Genomic DNA, 18,565 nt, shown 5'->3' on the forward strand with positions numbered 1-18,565 from the left:
GATGTGCATACCTGGTTTACCTGGTCTGATTTGGGGGTGCTTGGGCAAGAGTTATGACCATTGGACTCCCTGGTCCACATGTACACGCAGGCCAAGTTGCTTTAGTGGTGTCCGACTCTTTGCAACCCTAGGGACTGTAGACCCCCAGGCTCCTCTGTCCATGGAATTTCCCAGGCAAAAATACTGGAGTGGGTTGCCATTTCCTACTCCAGGGGATCTTCGCGACTCAGGGATTGAACCCGCATCTCTTACATCTCCTGCATTGGCAGGTGGGTTCTTTACCACTCGTGCCACCTGGGAAGAAGCCCCAAGAGTTGTCTTCCTTTGAGCCTTGAGAAGAACTTGGTGTGTGTGTGCCAAGTCGCTTCAGTCGTGTCTGACCCCTGTCTGAATCTGTTGATGAGGCTTCCATGGTCCTGCCCAAAGATCTTGAGCTAACTCCTAAGTAGAGGACCTAGGAAAAAGGATCAGGGAAGGCTGTTGGACAAAACAGACAAGATATTGACAAGACAGCAGCTCTTAGTGGTATGAAGTGATGAGTGTTTGGAGGAAGGAGTGGCCTGGGTAGTTTTCTGAAGCAGGTGGCTTTGAAAGTGGGTTTTAGCGGATTTGGGAAGACAAAACTGAGAAACTGAGAAAGTGAGCTGGGACCAGGTCATGCAGTTGAGGACTTCCATGGACAGTGGGGACTCCCGGAGAGGAGTCTGTCTTGATTCCTTCCTCTCCATCTCTCGTCAGTCCCTTAGGGACACTGACATTTGGACCTCAGACAGTTTCCTAGAAATAGGCAGGTGTCACTGGCCAGAGGGAATGGTTTTCTCAGTATCTAGTCTGTATTTGGAGGCAGAATTCATGGTCTGATCCACATATCTCTTCTCTGTCTCTGTGTCTCCTGAGGGTTTCTCTCTTTTTTTTTTAAATCTCACTTTTATTTCCTTTATATACTTTTAAAAAATTAATTTATTTTTTATTGAAGGATAATTGCTTTACATCCCTGTGGGTTTCTGAATGGTTGCACTTCTTTAGGGCTGAGATTTGGGTGAAGGCTTCTGAACCTTTAACTTGTCAAGGGTGTTCTCAGGTTCTTAGAGGTGCCGAGAAGGCCCTGGTCTAGTTGCTCAGCTGTGATCTCCAACAGCTGCCACACTGGTAAGGTCATGAGCAAGTCATTTACATTTTTCATTTCAATTTTCCCAGCTGTAAAATTAGAATGATTATACCTGTATCACTTAGGATATTTTTTTCTGCCTGTAAGTAACAGGAAGTGCTAACTTCCAAATGACCTAAAACTAACACTTCCCAATAGAAAAATAACGTGGGCTCCAAATGTAATTTAAAATCTTCTAGTAGCCACATTTAAAAATGTGAAATCAACTTTAATCACATCTTTTTTTTTAATTGGTGGAAAATTGCTTTACAGTGTCACATCTTTGGGATAACTTTTGTTATCCCAAAAAGTATCATTTCTACATGTAATCAATATATAGTTATTAGTGAGATATTTTACATTCTTTTTTGTACTAAATATTTTCAGTCCAGCGCTCAATAACCACATGCAGCTAGTAGCTACTATTATTGGACAGCACAGATCTTTTTAAATAAGGATATTTCTAATTGCACATAACAACACTCCAGAGGTAGGGAAGTCTCAGGATCAGTTAATTTGGAGGTGCAAAAGCATCAGCAAGAACCCAGGCTCCTGCTATCTTTTTGCTCTGCCATCCACATAGTGTGGGTTTTGCTTTCAGCTAGTTACCCTCAAGGCCCCGATATGGCTGCCACTGCTCCAGGAGTCATGTCCACATTCAACAACATCCAGCAGAAAAAGAGGGTATGTTTCTCCACATGTATCTCTTTATAAGAGCTATGAAACCTCTCTTGTCTCCCTTGCCCCACTCCCTAGCCAATTTACCCTCAAGTCTCAGGGTCAGATTTCATCACACGCTCACGTCTAATCCAATCACTGGCAAGCTGGATAGACTTTAATGCTTCACTTAGAGCAATCAGGATTTGCCCCTGGATTGAGAACCTTTCTCAGAGTCACATGGAAGGAGTACTGGACACTTGGGCAAAAATTGAGGCTCTGTCAAGCAAAGTGGACAATTGCTGTTGGGTCAGCAATTGTAATGTTATTTCCCAAAGTGGGTTCCATGGAACACTAATCCTGATAGATATTCTTCAGGATGGCCTTCTGAATAAATAACAATACCACTTGGAGACTCAGGTCCCCAGGAGCACTTAAAGTGTAAATCAGGATTCACCCCTGAATTGAGAATCTTTCTCAGAGTCACATGGGAGGAATAGTGAAGAATTAAGAAAAATTCTTGAAGAATTCTTCTGGGGACTTCCCTGGTGGTCCAGTTGCTAAGACTCTGCATTCCCAATCCAAGGGGCCCAGTTTGATCCCTGGTCAGGGCACTAGATCCCACATGTCCCAATTAAGACCCAGAGACCCAAGAACTGCCAAATACACACACACACACACACAGATATATATACAATATATTTTATAATATATAATTTATATAAAATATATAAAATTATGTATAAAATAATTCTTCTGGCATAGTCTCACAGTCAGAAAAGCTCATTTCATTTAACCTCCTCAAATTGTCTTGACTTCAGAATTTTTTTTCATGACAGACTATTAACACCAGTTTTGAGAAGCACATTTTTTGAGAGTTTGCCTTAATAGATCATTAGGTTGTATAGCTGGGAGAATCTTCTAGGCTATACATCTCTAGTTTGGCCTCTTGTGGTCTGAACAAAATGACCTGCACCTACCAGGTTGGGAAAATTCCAATGGACCAGGTAGAAGATAGAGTCCCCAGTGACTCAGGTCAGAAGCATCCTTTACTTGAGAAAGACAAACAAAAGTGCAGTGTTGCCCTAAATAAACTCATCCAAACCTTGCATTCACACCCTATGGTAAAGTCACACATCAGGGTACTGGCATAGAGAGACTTTTATTCTCCTTGTCTTAGTTTCAATTACCCATCTGGTATCTTCTTTCCTGAGATGGACCCAGCTTTTTGTCACAGCAGATGTAATCACACTGATGTTTAAAACCGTAGTTCAGTTCAGTTCAGTTGCTTAGTTGTGTCCGACTCTTTGCGACCCCATGAATCGCAGCACGCCAGGCCTCCCTGTCCATCACCAACTCCCAGAGTGCACTCAAACTCATGTCCATAAAGTTGGTGATGCCATCCAGCCATCTCATTATCTGTCGTCCCCTTCTCCTCCTGCCCCCAATCCCTCCCAGCATCAGAGTCTTTTCCAGTAAGTCAACTCTTCGCATGAGGTGGCCAAAGTATTGGAGTTTCAGCTTTAGCATCAGTCCTTCCAATGAACACCCAGGACTGATCTCCTTTAGAATGGACTGGTTGGATCTCCTTGAAGTCCAAGGGACTCTCAAGAGTCTTCTCCAGCACCACAGTTCAAAAGCATCAATTCTTCGGCAATCAGCTTTCTTCACAGTCCAACTCTCACATCCATACATGACCATTGGAAAAACCATAGCCTTGAGTAGACGGACCTTTGTTGGCAAAGTAATGTCTCTGCTTTTTAATATGCTAAACTGAAGTAGAAGCCCTCTAGTCTGATGTCATCAATGCCAAATGCAACTTGGTTAATTGAACGTTAGTGAGAGCAGAGAAAGATTTTTAAATGATTTATAAACCTTAAGATACTCATTATTTATTTTCTCACTGCACTGTGTGGCCATCGGATTTTAGTTCTCCGATCAGGGATCGAACCTGTATCCCCTGCACTGGGAGCTCAAAGTCTTAACAATTGTACCAAAGGAGAAGTCTCTTGTGATATTTAATTTATATCACATTTAGGTATATGCTGTGTTGATTCTGTGACCCCATGGACTATGATCCCCCTCCAGGGGATCTTGCCAACCCAGGAATCCAACCCAGGTCTCCTGCACTGCAGGCAGATTCTTCACCATCTGAGCCATGAGGGAAGCCCAAGAATACTGGAGTAGGTAGCCTATCCCTTCTCCAGAGATCTTCCTGACCCAGGGTCTCCTGCACTGCAGGTAGATTCTGTACCAGCTGAGCTACCAGGGAAGCCCTATCACATTTATGTACAGTGTGTAGATATTCAGTGGAGTTTCTTATTGTCTGCCTTCCATTCCTTTAATGTATCATTTATAATTTCTGGTTTCTGTTGGTTTCTTTAAAATGGAGCAAGAAATTAAATTTAATTTATAAATTAAAAATTTATAATTTTCCCCCAGTCTTTTATAGTTAGCCCATTCATGCCAAGTTTGAGAGCGGTTTTTAAGGAACTCTCTCCCTTATGAACATCCAAAAACATTCATCTTGCTTTTGGAGAAGTTAGATTCTTTTTCTGTACACTCATAGTCCACTGGTTTGGAGAATAAATGTTAATAAATAACAATATTTCAATGAGTCCAGGGCTTCCCTATTGGTGGTTAAGAAGCTACTTTGCAATGCAGGGGATGTGGTTTCGATCCCCGCACTGGGAAGATTCCACATGACTTGGGACAGCTAAGCCCGTGGACCACAACTACTGAAGCCTGCACGCCCAGAGCCTGTGTTCCGCAATAAGAGGAACCACCTCAGTGAGAAGCCCACCCACTACAGCTAAAGAGGGGCCCTTGCTCACCAGAGCTCGAGAAAGCCTGCACACAACAACAAAGACCCAGCGGAGCCAAAGATAATTAACACAAACAAATAAATAATGCGTACAACAGAAGTGAATAGATTTAGCAACAGTTAAATAGACAGACAACTCCACATGTGGGAACAGGGGCATGGATCTGCTAGAGCACAGGCTGCCAAATGGGCACATCAAGGTGCTAAGGGCCTCAGTTAGCAAGATTTACAACAGAGGGACAGAGCATGCTAGCTGATTGGAGGTCAGTGGAGAACGCTGACAGAATGCATATTACAATCATAAATATGCTTTCTAGTATCCACGTCAATTAAGCCATAAACTCTGGCCCCGGGGTTGGGGGTGGATCTTATACTATAGACGTGGCTTCCAGAAACTCCTCCATTCTGTGTGTAGGGGCCAAGTCTCACTGATGAACAGATCCCCCAAATGTTCTTCCCAGGGACAGAAGATCTGAGGCCTCCCTGACTCAGGCATGTCCCCAGACCAGCAAAAGCTGGGCATCCCAGGACACAAGCCCGCTTTCTTACAAGCTCGCAGACGTAGGCAGAAAACCAGAGCTGGTCTCATTCTCTCCCTCTAAGTTCTCTCTGTCCTCCCTGGCTCCTCTTCATCTTCCCAGTTAATCCTTTCTGGGCCAGCTTTTCTGAGCAAAGACTTTGACCTGCCAAAAAGCTAGCCTTTATTGAGCACTTGCTGTGTGCTAGCTGCCTCACATAGAGTTCACTTAATCTTTGGTCAACCAACCCTCCCCATTCCACTGCCAACCAAGAACTGGATGGTCATCTCTCTGGATCATACTGCTGGGGCTGCCTAACGCTTATTCCTGTGTTGATTAAATAAATCCAATCTATCGCTGGCACTAGACTCCAAGCCCCTTGAGGGCAGAGACCACATCTACTTATTTGCACTGCATCCCCAGAACTTAGGCCAGTTCATTGCAAATACTTGATTCAAAGGAATGAGTGAAAAGCCACGGAAGGAGGTATTATTACCTCCATATTATAGTTACAGACATAACTGAGACTTAACTGGCTTCAATAACTTATGCAAGTTTTAGAACTATCCAAGTGTCAAGAGTTATGAATTAAAACTCAGGTTATTCTTTTAAAATATGATTTTCTGTATTTGTTTATTTTTGGCTGTGCTGGGTCTCTGTTGCTGTGCAGGCTTTTCTCTAGTTTCAGAGAGCAGGGGCTACTCTCCAGTTGCGATTCTCAGGCTTCTCGTTGCGGTGGCTTCTCTTGTTGTGGAGCATGGGCTCTGGGGCACGTGGGCTTCAGCAGCTGTGGTGCACAGGCCCTCGAGCACAGGCTCAATAGTTGTGGCACTCGGGGTTAGTCGCCCTGCAGCCTGTGGGATCTTCCCTGATCAGGGATCGAACCCGTGTCTCTTGCACCGGTAGGCAGAGTCTTTACCACTGAGCCACCAGGGACGCCCAAACCAGGCTATTCCATACTAAACCTGAACGAGAATTGCAAGGAAAAGGCACTATTTTGGTTTTATTAAATGGAGGAGTCTGGTCTGTATATTAGGATGCCATTTACTGTGGTTACAGCCTTCACCAGTTTTTTTTTTTACAAATATCCCAGTAACTCCCAGAATTAGCCCTGAATATTCTAGGCAGCCACTGCCAGTCCCAACTGAGCTCTTACTATGCGCTGAGTTGTGACGGAAAAGACAAGATACAGTTCCTGACCGTGAAAGAACAGCAGGGTTCATTCAGGAGATGCTCCCAGGTTCCCCAGGTGTTCACTCAGGGCTTCCTTATGCCTGGGTACTGTGTAGATGCTGAGATCATAGCAAAGAAGCTAGATAGGATCCCATCCTTCTTGGAAGCCACAGTCTGGTAGGAAAGGCTTACATTGAATAAACGATCATAATCGTTGTTTGGCTGTGATTGCACACAGTGCCCAGAAGTACTGACATCATGCAGCAGTACCTGGTAGGGTAGGGGGGGCTCAAGAGATCGTCCCAGGTGAAGTCAGATTTAAGCTGAAGCTTGAAATGTCACTAGAAGTTGACTAGGGGCGGACAGAGGAGAGGAGCAAACCAAGAAAAAGAGGGGAGGCATGTGCCAAGGCCCTGGGGTAGGCCGGCGAGTGTTCCTGGAGAGCCATTCAGGATGAATCCAGAGAGGTGGGCAGGGGCCGCCCACGTCAGGCCTTGCAGGCTGCTGAGAATCTTGGTCCTTACCCTGCAGGCAAGCCCTGAAATGTCTACAAGTTCAAGTGAGGGGACCATCCCAAAGGGTATGAGGAAGCACTTCCTTACACAGAGGGCACCTCAGCCAGATGGCTATGGGTGGGTTCCCCTCTCCCTCTTCGGATGCATTCTTCCTGTCCCCAGAGAGAACTGTCCTGTCTTAGAGAGAGTCAAGCAGGGGATGGCCCCAGCACTTGGCTCTTCCCCTTCCCAGGGCCCCAACACTCCCAGCCTCCCCTGGGTGTCTGCGCTTCTTGTCACTTGCTTGTAAGTTTCCTAATATAGCCTGGCCGTTTCCTCCCCAACTGGAGGCCAAGAGCCACTCTCCTGTTGCAATCTCAGTTTTTCTTGGGCTTAAAGGGGCCACGTCAGCCCATCTCATGCCAAATTTAAGCTAAAGGTAGATTGGTTGATTTGATTTCACGAACTTACTCAATCCAGAGGTTAGCTGTCTTTTTTTTCCCTCCGGTTTACCATCTTCTCTGTCCCGTTCTTGTCTCATTGTCTGTCCACAATGTCCTGTCTCTTGTCCACTTCTCTGTCTCATGTTTTTTCTTTTGTCTTCTGAGACTTTTGGAAGGAGCACAGATATGGATGTGAGTTGTGACTCTCTGCATTTATTAACTGTGTCATGTTGGGTGCGTCTTATAGGAGCCATTAAACATCTCTCTGGTCATTTTTGCAGATCCATTTTCAGCTGGGTAGAGCAGAAAGAAGAGAAAATAGTTATAAAATGCATGCTATTCACTCATTCATTCCTTCAACAAATATCTATTGAATATTGTTATTCAACAATATTTATTGAATAATATTATTTTAGGTACGAAGGATACAACAGTGAACAAAAAAGAATGGAAACCCTGCATTTATGGAACTTGCATTCTACTGGGGAGATATGCCACGTATGTGTGTCATGTCCGACTCTCTGCAACCCCATGTAGCCTGCCAGACTCCTGTCCATGGCATTTTCCAGGCAAGAATACTGGAGTGGGTTGCCATTTCCTTCTCCAGGGAATATTCCCGACCCAGGAATCAAACTTGCACCTCTTGTGTCAGCAGGTGGATTCTTTACCACTGAGCCACCAGGGAAACCCAGGGAAGATAGTCAAAAAACAAAAGAAAAAGCAAAATATATGTAATGTTAGATATGCTATGAAGGAACAAAAAGCAAAGAAGGAAAGTGAAAGAAACCCGGTGAGGGTTAGCATTTTACTTATTTTTACAAACACTGATTTAGTTAGTCGCATCGGGTCTTGATTGTAGCACGCGGATCTGTGTTGCGTCACACAGGATCTTTCGCAGGCTTTGTTGCTCTGCGGCATGTGGGATTTTAGTTCCCCGACCAGGACTCAAACCTGTGTCCCCTGCATTGCAAGGCAGATTCTTAACCACTGGACCACCAGGGAAGTCCCAGGCAGACTGTAATTTTAAATAGGGTGGTTAGGTAAGCCTCAGTGAGCAAACACTTCAAGGACATTGGGAGGGAAAAGAGTTCCAAGCAGAGGGAACAGTCAGTGCAAAGGTCTGAATGGGAGCATGCCTGTGGGGTTGACCTTAGGGGTCCCTTAGCAGCCATCCTGGGTATTTGTTGGGAAGCCATTTGGTTGTTTGGTTAACCAGGGCTGCATATCCGCTTGTGTTTAAAACAAAGGCTCTGAATTGCCCCCTCACTTCAGTGAACATGATGTGTCAGGCACTGTTCTGTATACTCCAGGCACAAAGATGGAGGCAGAGAAATGGCTTTCAGGGGTGCTACTGTGGGGAAAAAGATCAAGAAGGCAGAACAGGTGTGGGGGAGAGGGGGTGATGAGTTGGAGATGCTGTGTCACATCTGGGGGTACCCATCTTCAAGGTGGAACTGCAGAGGGGAAGAGGTTGGGGATATAGTCAGGATAACCAGCAGGAGATAGGTGGCAGTTATAAAGGCACCAGATGATGCAATCCCCCAGGGAGGACAGGGGAGGGGGGAGGTCTTGGATGGAGCCCCAGGGAGCACAGCCTGTTAGGATAGGGGTAGAATATGAAGCTATTGTGTAGCTTTGTATCAGCTTGTTCATGCAGCTAGGTGACCACACACACTAGCACAACTTTGCAAAATCACAGGCATATCTTTTCCTTCAATATTAACTCATTTAAACCTCCAACAACCCTATGAGGTGAGAGGCAACTGTTAATCTGTTCTAACGGGTGAGACAGCTGAGACACAGGTTAAGTCACTTGCCCGAGGTTACACAGCTAGCAAGGGCCAAGGCAGGATTCAGACCCAGCAGCCTGGCTCCGCAGTCTGTGCTTCGAACCACTACTCGCTTCTGCCCCTCTATGCATGGCACCGTCACACGCACAGATTCTAGTTCCCAGGAGCTCATGTGTTCACACTCACGGACACGCAAGGCCGTCCTGCTAATAGCTCCCTGTGCACGCCACTCTCCTGACACAGGCAGGGTCACACGGTCTCAGTTTCGTTAAGGCGCCCGACCTCACACCCTCAGCGGCGGGGGTCTCAACCTCAGATGACGCTGCACTTTAACACTCAGATGGCCTTGCGCACTCAGACCTCACACGTACCCATAATGTCACCTCCACCAGGCACTCACACCATGTGTACACACTGCGTCAGACACACATGAGCCTACACAATCAAAAGGCACTGATATTCATGCCCCCAACGGCCTCCTCTACACATGACCTTGCACAAATACACACCTTCCCATGCCCTCCAACATTCATACCACCATGAAAACACCGCCTTAGCCATTCATGACCTTGGACCTTCACCGCACCTTGAACACCAGGATAACCATGCACAAACATTGAACCTCACATACTCGCAGAGCCTTGCCTGCTCACAAGTTTGCACTCTTTGATCCTCTAACAGTCTTGCACCTTCACTCAACGTTACCTGTCCCTGCACACTGAAGACCGCAAATGCTCTCATGACCTTACATACATCTCATGACGACCCGCCGGTGTGATCTCAGTCACCCTCTGTGCACACACTGCCTTGCACACTCATGCTTTCACATGCTCCCCTACCGTGCACACTCACACAAATGCAATTTTCACACTACTGCACAAACTGTCTTACCCACTCTCGCTCTGGCACTTTTCATTTCTCTTGTGTGATCCCATTTCTATGCACGCTCAGTTAACTTCACACTCACAGAGCCTCACGTGCTCACTCTTCACTTAAAAAGGCTCTCTCAACCTCACTCTGTTTGGCACACTAAAGCCCCTAGCGTGTTCCCACTAGCAGAAATATACACACTGTCTGCTCATGTCCTGGCACACGCGTGTAACTCCACGCACTCGAGGGACCTCGCCTACTGGCACAGCTTCACACACTGATGCCCTGCGTCACTCCACCTCACTCCATCTTGCGTGCTCCTGACCTTGCCACGTTCCCACTAGCGGGACTATTCACACCACTGCGTCAACGCCTGGCTTTCAGGCACGTGCTCTCACACACTCAGGCGATCTCAACCCTCGGAGGCCTGCTGGCTCCGGTCCCTCCACATCCCCTGCCCCTCGACGGCCTGGCCCGTGGCACGGCCGGGCTCCCGGGCAGCCCCGGGGGGCCCACTGACCGCCCTCTCCTCGCCCGCAGGGACATACCAAGGCCAGTTCACCAACGGCATGCGCCACGGCTACGGCGTGCGCCAGAGCGTGCCCTACGGGATGGCCGTGGTGGTGCGCTCGCCGCTGCGCACGTCGCTCTCGTCCCTGCGCAGCGAGCACAGCAACGGCACGCTGGCCCCGGACTCGCCCGCCTCGCCGGCCGCCGACGGCCCCGCGCTGCCCGGGCCGGCCATCCCGCGCGGCGGCTTCGCGCTCAGCCTCCTGGCCAACGCCGAGGCGGCGGCGCGGGCGGCCCGGGGCGGCGGCCTGTTCCAGCGGGGCGCGCTGCTGGGGAAGCTGCGCCGCGCCGAGTCGCGCACGTCGCTGGGCAGCCAGCGCAGCCGCGTCAGCTTCCTCAAGAGCGACCTCAGCTCGGGCGCCAGCGACGCCGCGTCCACCGGCAGCCTGGGCGAGGGCGCCGACGAGGCGGCGCCCTTCGAGGCCGACATCGACGCCACCACCACCGAGACCTACATGGGCGAGTGGAAGAACGACAAGCGCTCGGGCTTCGGCGTGAGCGAGCGCTCCAGCGGCCTCCGCTACGAGGGCGAGTGGCTGGACAACCTGCGCCACGGCTACGGCTGCACCACGCTGCCCGACGGCCGCCGCGAGGAGGGCAAGTACCGCCACAACGTGCTGGTCAAGGGCACCAAGCGCCGCGTGCTGCCGCTCAAGAGCAGCAAGGTCCGCCAGAAGGTGGACCACAGCGTGGAGGGCGCCCAGCGCGCCGCCGCCATCGCGCGCCAGAAGGCCGAGATCGCCGCCTCCAGGTAGGACCCCCCGGGCGGGGCGCGGATGGGCAGCGTCCCATTCCGGGAAGGGGTTCCGGGCCAGCGCAGCCTCGGAGGCCCTGTTCCTGCTTCTTTCACCATCAGGGCTTTTCCCCCGAGACTTTATATAGAGGGTTTATTGGCGGTGCTTCGGGATCTCATGCCACCTGCTCACCCATCCATTCATTGTGCATCCATCATCCATCCATTCATACACTGGATTCTTCCCACCCTCCCAGTCCCTCCCTTCACTTAAACCTCACGTTCACCCAACTTTTATAATATTGACCTAAACCATCTCTCTACCCAACTGTCCATCCCACCCACCCAGCCGCTTAATTTTCTGTTTACTCATTCTACCACCCAGTTACCCATCCAACCACCCAACAACCTATTCAACCACCTAGTCGCCCATCCAACCACCCTGTCATTCAATCATTCACCCAACCCCTTTGCTCACTTAACTTCTCTACTGCCCACCCGAGCAATCCCTCCATCCACCCAACTCCTCTATCCATCCATCCACTCAGCCCCTGTATAACATCCACCTTATCCACCCAACCATTTCTTCATCTATCCATTCAGCTTTCCATCTTTACACCCACTCAACCAAGCACTCACCCACCCATCCGTCCACTACCGTTCTTCCAACCACCTAGACACCCGTTCAACCATCCATCCATCCCTTCATTCCCAGCACCCACATTCACTCAACTTCTCCCATCCACCGAACCACCAGCCATCCTAACATTCAACCATGCATCCATTTACCCCACCACCTTCATTCATCTGATTTCCTCCATTTATCCAGTCACCCCTTTACCCAATCATGCTTCGGTCCACTGAAACAACATCCGCTTCTACCACCTGCCCAGTCATCCAACCATCCGCCCATTATCCATCCATCAAATCACCTTCATCCCCCAAACAGACCCAGCAATCCATCCACCTGTCCATTCTCTCAAGCACCTCCACTGACCCATCCGCCAGCCCTTCACCCATCCACTCCCCATCCATTAAGTACCTACGCTTTCATCCATATTCAAGCCCCTCTATGTCTTCTCACTGTACTTCAGAAAATGTTCCAGTATTACCTTCAGACGTTTATAACACCTGCTGTGTGCGTGGCATTATTTTAAGTGGTTTACAAACATTGACTTATTCAGTCCCCTTAATGACTTTGTACTATTTTTATCTCCATTTTACAGCTGATATAAATGAGGCTCTGAAAGATAAAGTTGCAAGTCACCCAGGTAGTGAGAGGCCAGGTAGTAAGTGGTTCCTAACCTCCTCTCTAGCCTCATTTTCTACCACCATGTCCTAGGACCTGGATTTTTGGCTCTGTACTAGTCATACTGGCCTTTCATCATCCTTCTCTAGTTCTTCCTATCCGAAGGCTTTTGTTCCTGCTGATTCCTCTGCCTGGACTACTCTTCCTTCCTCTTGCTGCCCCTTAATTTCTATTCCTCCTTCAGAGATCGGGTCAAGTCTGACCCCCATATAGAGCTGATGAAGCTTCACCCCCTGTCACAGCCTGACTCTCACTCAGCTGCATAGATGTCTTCTTACAACATTCTCAGTTGCAACTTCATGCTGCTTATATGATTTGTTTATATTCTAACACTTATAATGGGCTTCCTGTGAGCCAGTCACCATTCTGATGTCTTCATGTACGTGTGTTAGTTGCTGAGTTGTGTCTGACTCTTTGTGACCCCATGGACTGTAGCTCACCAGGCTCCTCTGTCCATGGGATTCTCCAGGCAAGAATACTGGAGTGGGTTGCCAGTCCCTTCTCCAAGAGATCTTCCCAACCCAGGGATCAAACCCAGGTCTCCTGCGTTGCAGGCGGATTGTTTACCATCTGAGCCACCAGGGAAGCCATCAGGGATATATAGTAACTCATTTAATTTTTACAAGGTCATGAGGAGGTAGGTACTGCTGTTAATCCTGTTTTGCAGGTGTCGATGAACTGCGGGGGCAACAGAGGGTGTGGCAGGACAGCAGTGAGAGGTACCAGCCTGTCTCCATGCCAAGAACCCTCCTGCTGGTGGCTCAAAATGGCCTGGGATGGAGGCTTTCCCACTGTAGTCTTCAGGATTAAGCAGGCGAAGGGCCGAGTCTTAGCTCTTTCATCTTTCAGCTCAGACCTGGGCAACTCAGTTTGCCCATCTGAACTTCCGTTCCCTGTCTGTGATGCCACCGTTTCTTAGTTGTATGTTCTTGGCTAAATCAACCTCAGTTGTCTCATCTGTAAAAATGGGGTTGGTCTGAGGGTTAAAAAGCATAGTGCACGTCCAATGGTTCACAGTTCTGTCATGGGACGAGTTTTCTCGGAAGCCAACTTCGAGATGGAGATTACTATGCAGGAGGTTTACGGGCACATTCTGAGGATCAATATCTGGGGAAGGGAAGGAGGCAGGACTGGGCAGAGGGTCATGCTGGGCTGCAATGCAGCCTCCGCAGTGCCTCAGCAGGCCACAAGGGGCGCCCTGCAGTGGAGATGACCTTCAAAGTTCTCCCAAGTTGAAGTGAGGGAGCTGGATCTTTGGAGCCTCTACTTTGGATCCAAGCTGACCTCCAGAAGGCGCATGACCTGGGGCTGATCGGCTCTCTTCAGCTAATGGCAGTCCCTGGACAGCACTGACAGTAGCCTGCACTCTGAGCAGCTGGATTGAGGGCAGGAGGAGGGGAGACATAAATCCCTGGTTCTGAAGGGGAAACTGGGTAGCACATCACAGTATCCACCGCCATGCTGGACACCTAGCAAGGGCTCCATAGATACTGCTAGTCATTGTGTCCTTCAGTGAATTCATTCTACAGATGTGGAAACTGAGGCCCAGAGAAGGAAGACAGTATGCGTCAGGCCACCTGGCAAGCACGTGAGAGAACCAGGGCTTCAGCTCCTAGATTTCTGGTTCCGAAGCTTTAACTGGCACATTTGCCCACTCTAAACATTGTAAACTTTCAGTTGCTAGGAATGTGTGAATAGTTACTGTCATTAAGGCAGAAAGAAGGTATGGGTAATTTTCTTAAGATTTCTTGGTTAGGGGCAGAGCCAGATAGTCATGACTTATTGGATGCTTTTATGAGCACTTTATGATATTTATTTGGCTGCACAGAGTCTTAGTTTGCATCACACGGGATCTTCAATCTTTCCAGCATGTGGGATGTAGTTCCCTGACTGGGGATTGAACCCACACCCCTTGCCTTGGGAGCTCTGAGTCTTACCCAGTGGCTCACCAGTGAAGTCCCAAGGGGTCACATTTTAAAAATAGCACTTTGATGTTGGAATCATTGTAGACTTACTGAAGAGCTGCAAAGGTAGTGCAGAGAGTTCCCATATACTCTTCACCCAGGTTCCTCTAATGTCAGCTTCTTTCATTACAGTGACACATTCATCAAAGCCAACATTCATACCTTACTGTTAACTAAACTTCAGGCTTTAAGGTGGTGTCTGCTGGGTTTCTCTGCTGTCAAATTACCATTTTCTCCTTCCCCTAATTTAATCTTTGGATCCCAGACACCCAGTTCAGCCCACACTCAGAAAGGGTCTGGAATTAACCTCTACCTTTTGGAGGGGAAAGTATTCATATACGTAATTGGAAATTCTTCTGTGTGGAAGATTTGTCTTTTCTCTTCAAAGGAACTTTTAAAGTTATTATGCCAAGTGTATATAGTTACGACAGGCATAAGCCAAGACTGTTCTGTGCCAGCCTGGGGCTCAAAGGAGCTTAAATGAGGTAAGAGCTTAAACTCTTGATTTAGAAGTCCACGAGCTGGAATTCTGGCTCTTGTATTGAATTGCTGTGTGACCTTGGTCAAGTTGCCTCACCGCTCTGAACTCTGGCTCTTCTTTCTTTCCTGGGTTCATTTTGGGGAGTAGATGAGATAATGCCTGAGAAATGCGTGGCACAGAGCAAACAACAGTCAAAGCAGTCTTTGCCATCATTTAACATGTTCAGTTTTAAAGGTGATGAAATGGAAGCTTGCAGAGAAGGAGGGATTTCCCCAAGGTCTTCTCCTGCTGGGGACAAAAGCTTGCCCCTTTCCACCCCCTTGCTTTCCCTACCCTCCCTGTCCTTCCTGCCAAGGCTGTGCCCTTGAACATCAAGACACTGAACTCCCTCCAAGAAGGCTGCCAGGCCCACGGCTGGGCACTGAGTGTCAGGAGTGAGAAGGTGGTGCCAGCTTCCTCCACGTGGTGCCACCAGGAGGAGAGGTTAGGATTCCTTATCCTAGATGCCCACAGGGCTGGTGGCACTTGTGTGTGGGGGGGCGTGGGTAGCTGCTTGACTCGGTTTTAAGCTCAGATTGAATTTCCAATTAAGGGAATCTTTGGGTTAGGAGGAGCCTCGTTCCCAGGGGCTTTGTTGAGTAATCAGGCTGCAGAGAACAGAGAGCCTTACTACCAGCCTCCTTGGCCCAGGCAGCCTGGGGTTTCTCTCCATTGTGGCCTCAGATTGTCTGCTCTGGGCTTGAAAGGAACTTCTCAGCTCAAAGTCTAGGACCAGGACCGCTTTCCCAGGGAGAAGGGAGAGAGCTGAGATGTCTCACTCCCTAAAATGGGCTCTAGATTGAAGGCGGTTCTAGCTCTGCGCTGTCCAGTATGATGGCCCTCAGCCATGTGCGTCTGTCGAGGTCTTAAAGTGTGGCTGATACGGATTGAAACGCACTATAAGTGTGTAGCAGACACTGGCTTTCAAAGACCTCGTAAGAAAAAAATGTAAAGGAACCTAGTAATTTTTATATTGATTACAATTTGAAATGTTTATATTTTTTGGTGGGGGGATGTGGACCATTTTTAAAAACTTTGTTGAATTCACTACAATATTGCTTCTGTTGTTTATGTTCTGGCTTTTTTTTGGCCATGAGGCATGTGGGATCTTAACTCCCCAACCAGGGGTTGAACCTGCAATCCCCTACATTGGAAGGCGATGTCTTAACCTCTGGACCGCTGGGGAAGTCCTGAAATGATTATGTGTTAGATATAATGGGTTTGGGAAAGCATATTATTGTAATAAATTTCACTTGTTTCTTTTAACATTTTTGAATGTGGCAACTAGAAAAGTAAAAAAATAAAAAATTGCACGTGTGTCTCATGTTACACTTTTCTTGGACAGTGTAGCTCCTAGACCCATTCAGGGCCCTAAGGAGCTGGTCCAGCTCCTTCACTGACCAGATAAGGAAACTGAGGTATGGAAAAGGGACGAAGAAAGGCTCACAGCCAGTAGGCGATCGAGGGGGAATTAGCTTCAGGGTTTCTGATTTTGTGGCTACTCTCGCTTTTTGTAATGCCTTTTAAGGTCGTGGATGCTGGCCGTGGGAGGAAGCTGGGATGTTTGAGGAGGCATCTAAATCCTTCTGGTTGTCATGCCAACACCCTGATAAATGGCTCCCTTCTGGAAGGAGCACAGGGAGAGGTTCTCAGTGGAGCTTGCCCTCTGCTGCTGCTGGCCATATCTCGTCTTCTTTCCAGATTGTAATTCTCTTATGTCTAAAAGGAGATGAGTGTTTACCTCGAAACGTTTTCACAAAAGTTAAACCAGACACTATATACGCAGCATTCAGGACAAGGGCCACAAGTGGGAAGCACTCAATAAACATTAGCTGCTGTTGTCATTGTCTAGGATTCTTTTATTGGTGTCGTGCCACTGCAGCAGAGGCAGGGCCTGGCCTGCGGGAGTTCTCAGCCTCCCCGGGGTGTAACGTTTGCAACATCTCAGGTTCTAGACCATAGTGGCATCGGTGTGACCCTGAAGATAGGGTCCCCTGAACACATGTGTTCTCTGCTCCTCCACGTCCCCACCCCGATTCTCACCCACTCCCTGACTGACTCTGGACGTTCCCAGGTTGAATGCAGGGTTAGAGGTGGCGTTGTGAGTTGCTGGGAGGTGAATTTCTCAGATGAGCAGAAGCTAAGAGCTTGGCAACCTTAGAGCCAAGAGCTTGGCTGAGACATTGGACAGATCTAGGTTTGAATCTGGGTTTAGCTTCTTACAAACCGTGTGACTTAAGCAAGTTACCTCACCTCTCTATGCCTTACTTTCCATTTCAGTCAACTGGGAATCACATTAATTCTCTTTCAAAGTGTTGTTGCAGAGGATAAAAGAGATAGCTCATGTGAAGGGCCTTTGCTTTGAAGGCGTGCAAGGAGGTGTACACTGTTAACAATGAACTGTGTTATGACGAGTCATTCTGTGCTGATCTGAGTCTCCCTTGAGAATGATATTAACATCAGCGGGAGGGAAGCCTGTGTCTCCCCAGGTTGTATCTTCCGCAGGCCACAGTCCCAGTTTTTGCCCACAAATCACCTCTGTTTTCCAGTCTCAGTCAGTTCAGTCACTCGGTCGAGTCTGACTCTCTGCGACCCCATGAACCGCAGCACGCCAGGCCTCCCTGTCCATCACCAATTCCTGGAGTCCACCCAAACCCACGTCCATTGAGTCGGTGATGCCATCCAACCATTTCACGCTCTGTCGTCCCCTTCTCCTCCCGTCTTCAATCTTTCCCAGCATCAGCGTCTTTTCCAATGAGTCAGTTCTTCGTATCAGGTGGCCAAAGTATTGGAGCTTCTGCGTCAGCGTCATTCCTTCCAATGAATATTCAGAATTGATTTCCTTTAGGACTGAGTGGTTTGATCTCCTTACAGTCTGAGGAACTCTCAAGAGTCTCCTCCAACACCACAGTTCAAAAGCATCAATTCCTCGACCCTCAGCTTTCTTTATGGTCCAACTCTCATATCCATACATGACTACTGGAAAAAACCATGCTTTGACTATATGGACCTTTCCAATTTAATCTCTATCTTTAAATCAACTTACTTTAAAATATGTACACTTACTGAAAAGGAAGACTTTGGAACACTGTTAAAAATGAGAGATCCATATCACGGGAGGTTCTGAAAACAGAATGCTGTTCAAGTTTGAGGTCAACCTAAGGCCAAACTGAGGTCAACCTTAAGGCCAAAGATGCTAAGCCTGAAGTCTGGTCCCTTTTTGCTGAAAAGAGACATTGGCTAGAGATTGACAGATGTGAGAGACCTATAGGCACCTGACCAAGGTTGGTCCTTGACTGACAAAAAGAACGGGTCTGGTGCTATTTCTTCCCTTTTTTTTAATGAAGAGTTTTTATTTATTGATTTAGTTTTGGCTGCACTGGGTCATTGTTGCTGCCCACAGCCTTCCTCTAGTTGCAGTGAGTGGGCTTCATGTGGTGGTTTCTCTTGTTGCAGAGTGTGGGCTCAGTAGTTGTAGCTAATGGGCCTAGTTGTCTGGTGGCACGTAGGGTCTTCCCATACCAGGGATCACATCCATGTTCCCTGCCTTGGC

General features: G+C 48.2%; 1 protein-coding gene across 1 annotated transcript in view; it reads left to right on the forward strand.

The window, feature by feature from the left end:
- JPH2 (junctophilin 2) overlaps nucleotides 1–18,565 on the forward strand; it is a 71,526-nt gene that overhangs the window by 14,281 nt on the left and 38,680 nt on the right. The window contains exon 2 of the mRNA XM_055437595.2: nucleotides 10,457–11,237. Coding sequence (XP_055293570.2) covers nucleotides 10,457–11,237 — 781 coding nt within the window. The remainder of the gene's footprint in view (nucleotides 1–10,456; nucleotides 11,238–18,565) is intronic.

The sequence above is a fragment of the Moschus berezovskii genome, chromosome 15, assembly GCF_049115385.1.
Source record: "Moschus berezovskii isolate FMDL1 chromosome 15, NW_MosBer_1.0, whole genome shotgun sequence".
Classification (NCBI taxonomy): Eukaryota; Metazoa; Chordata; class Mammalia; order Artiodactyla; family Moschidae; genus Moschus; species Moschus berezovskii.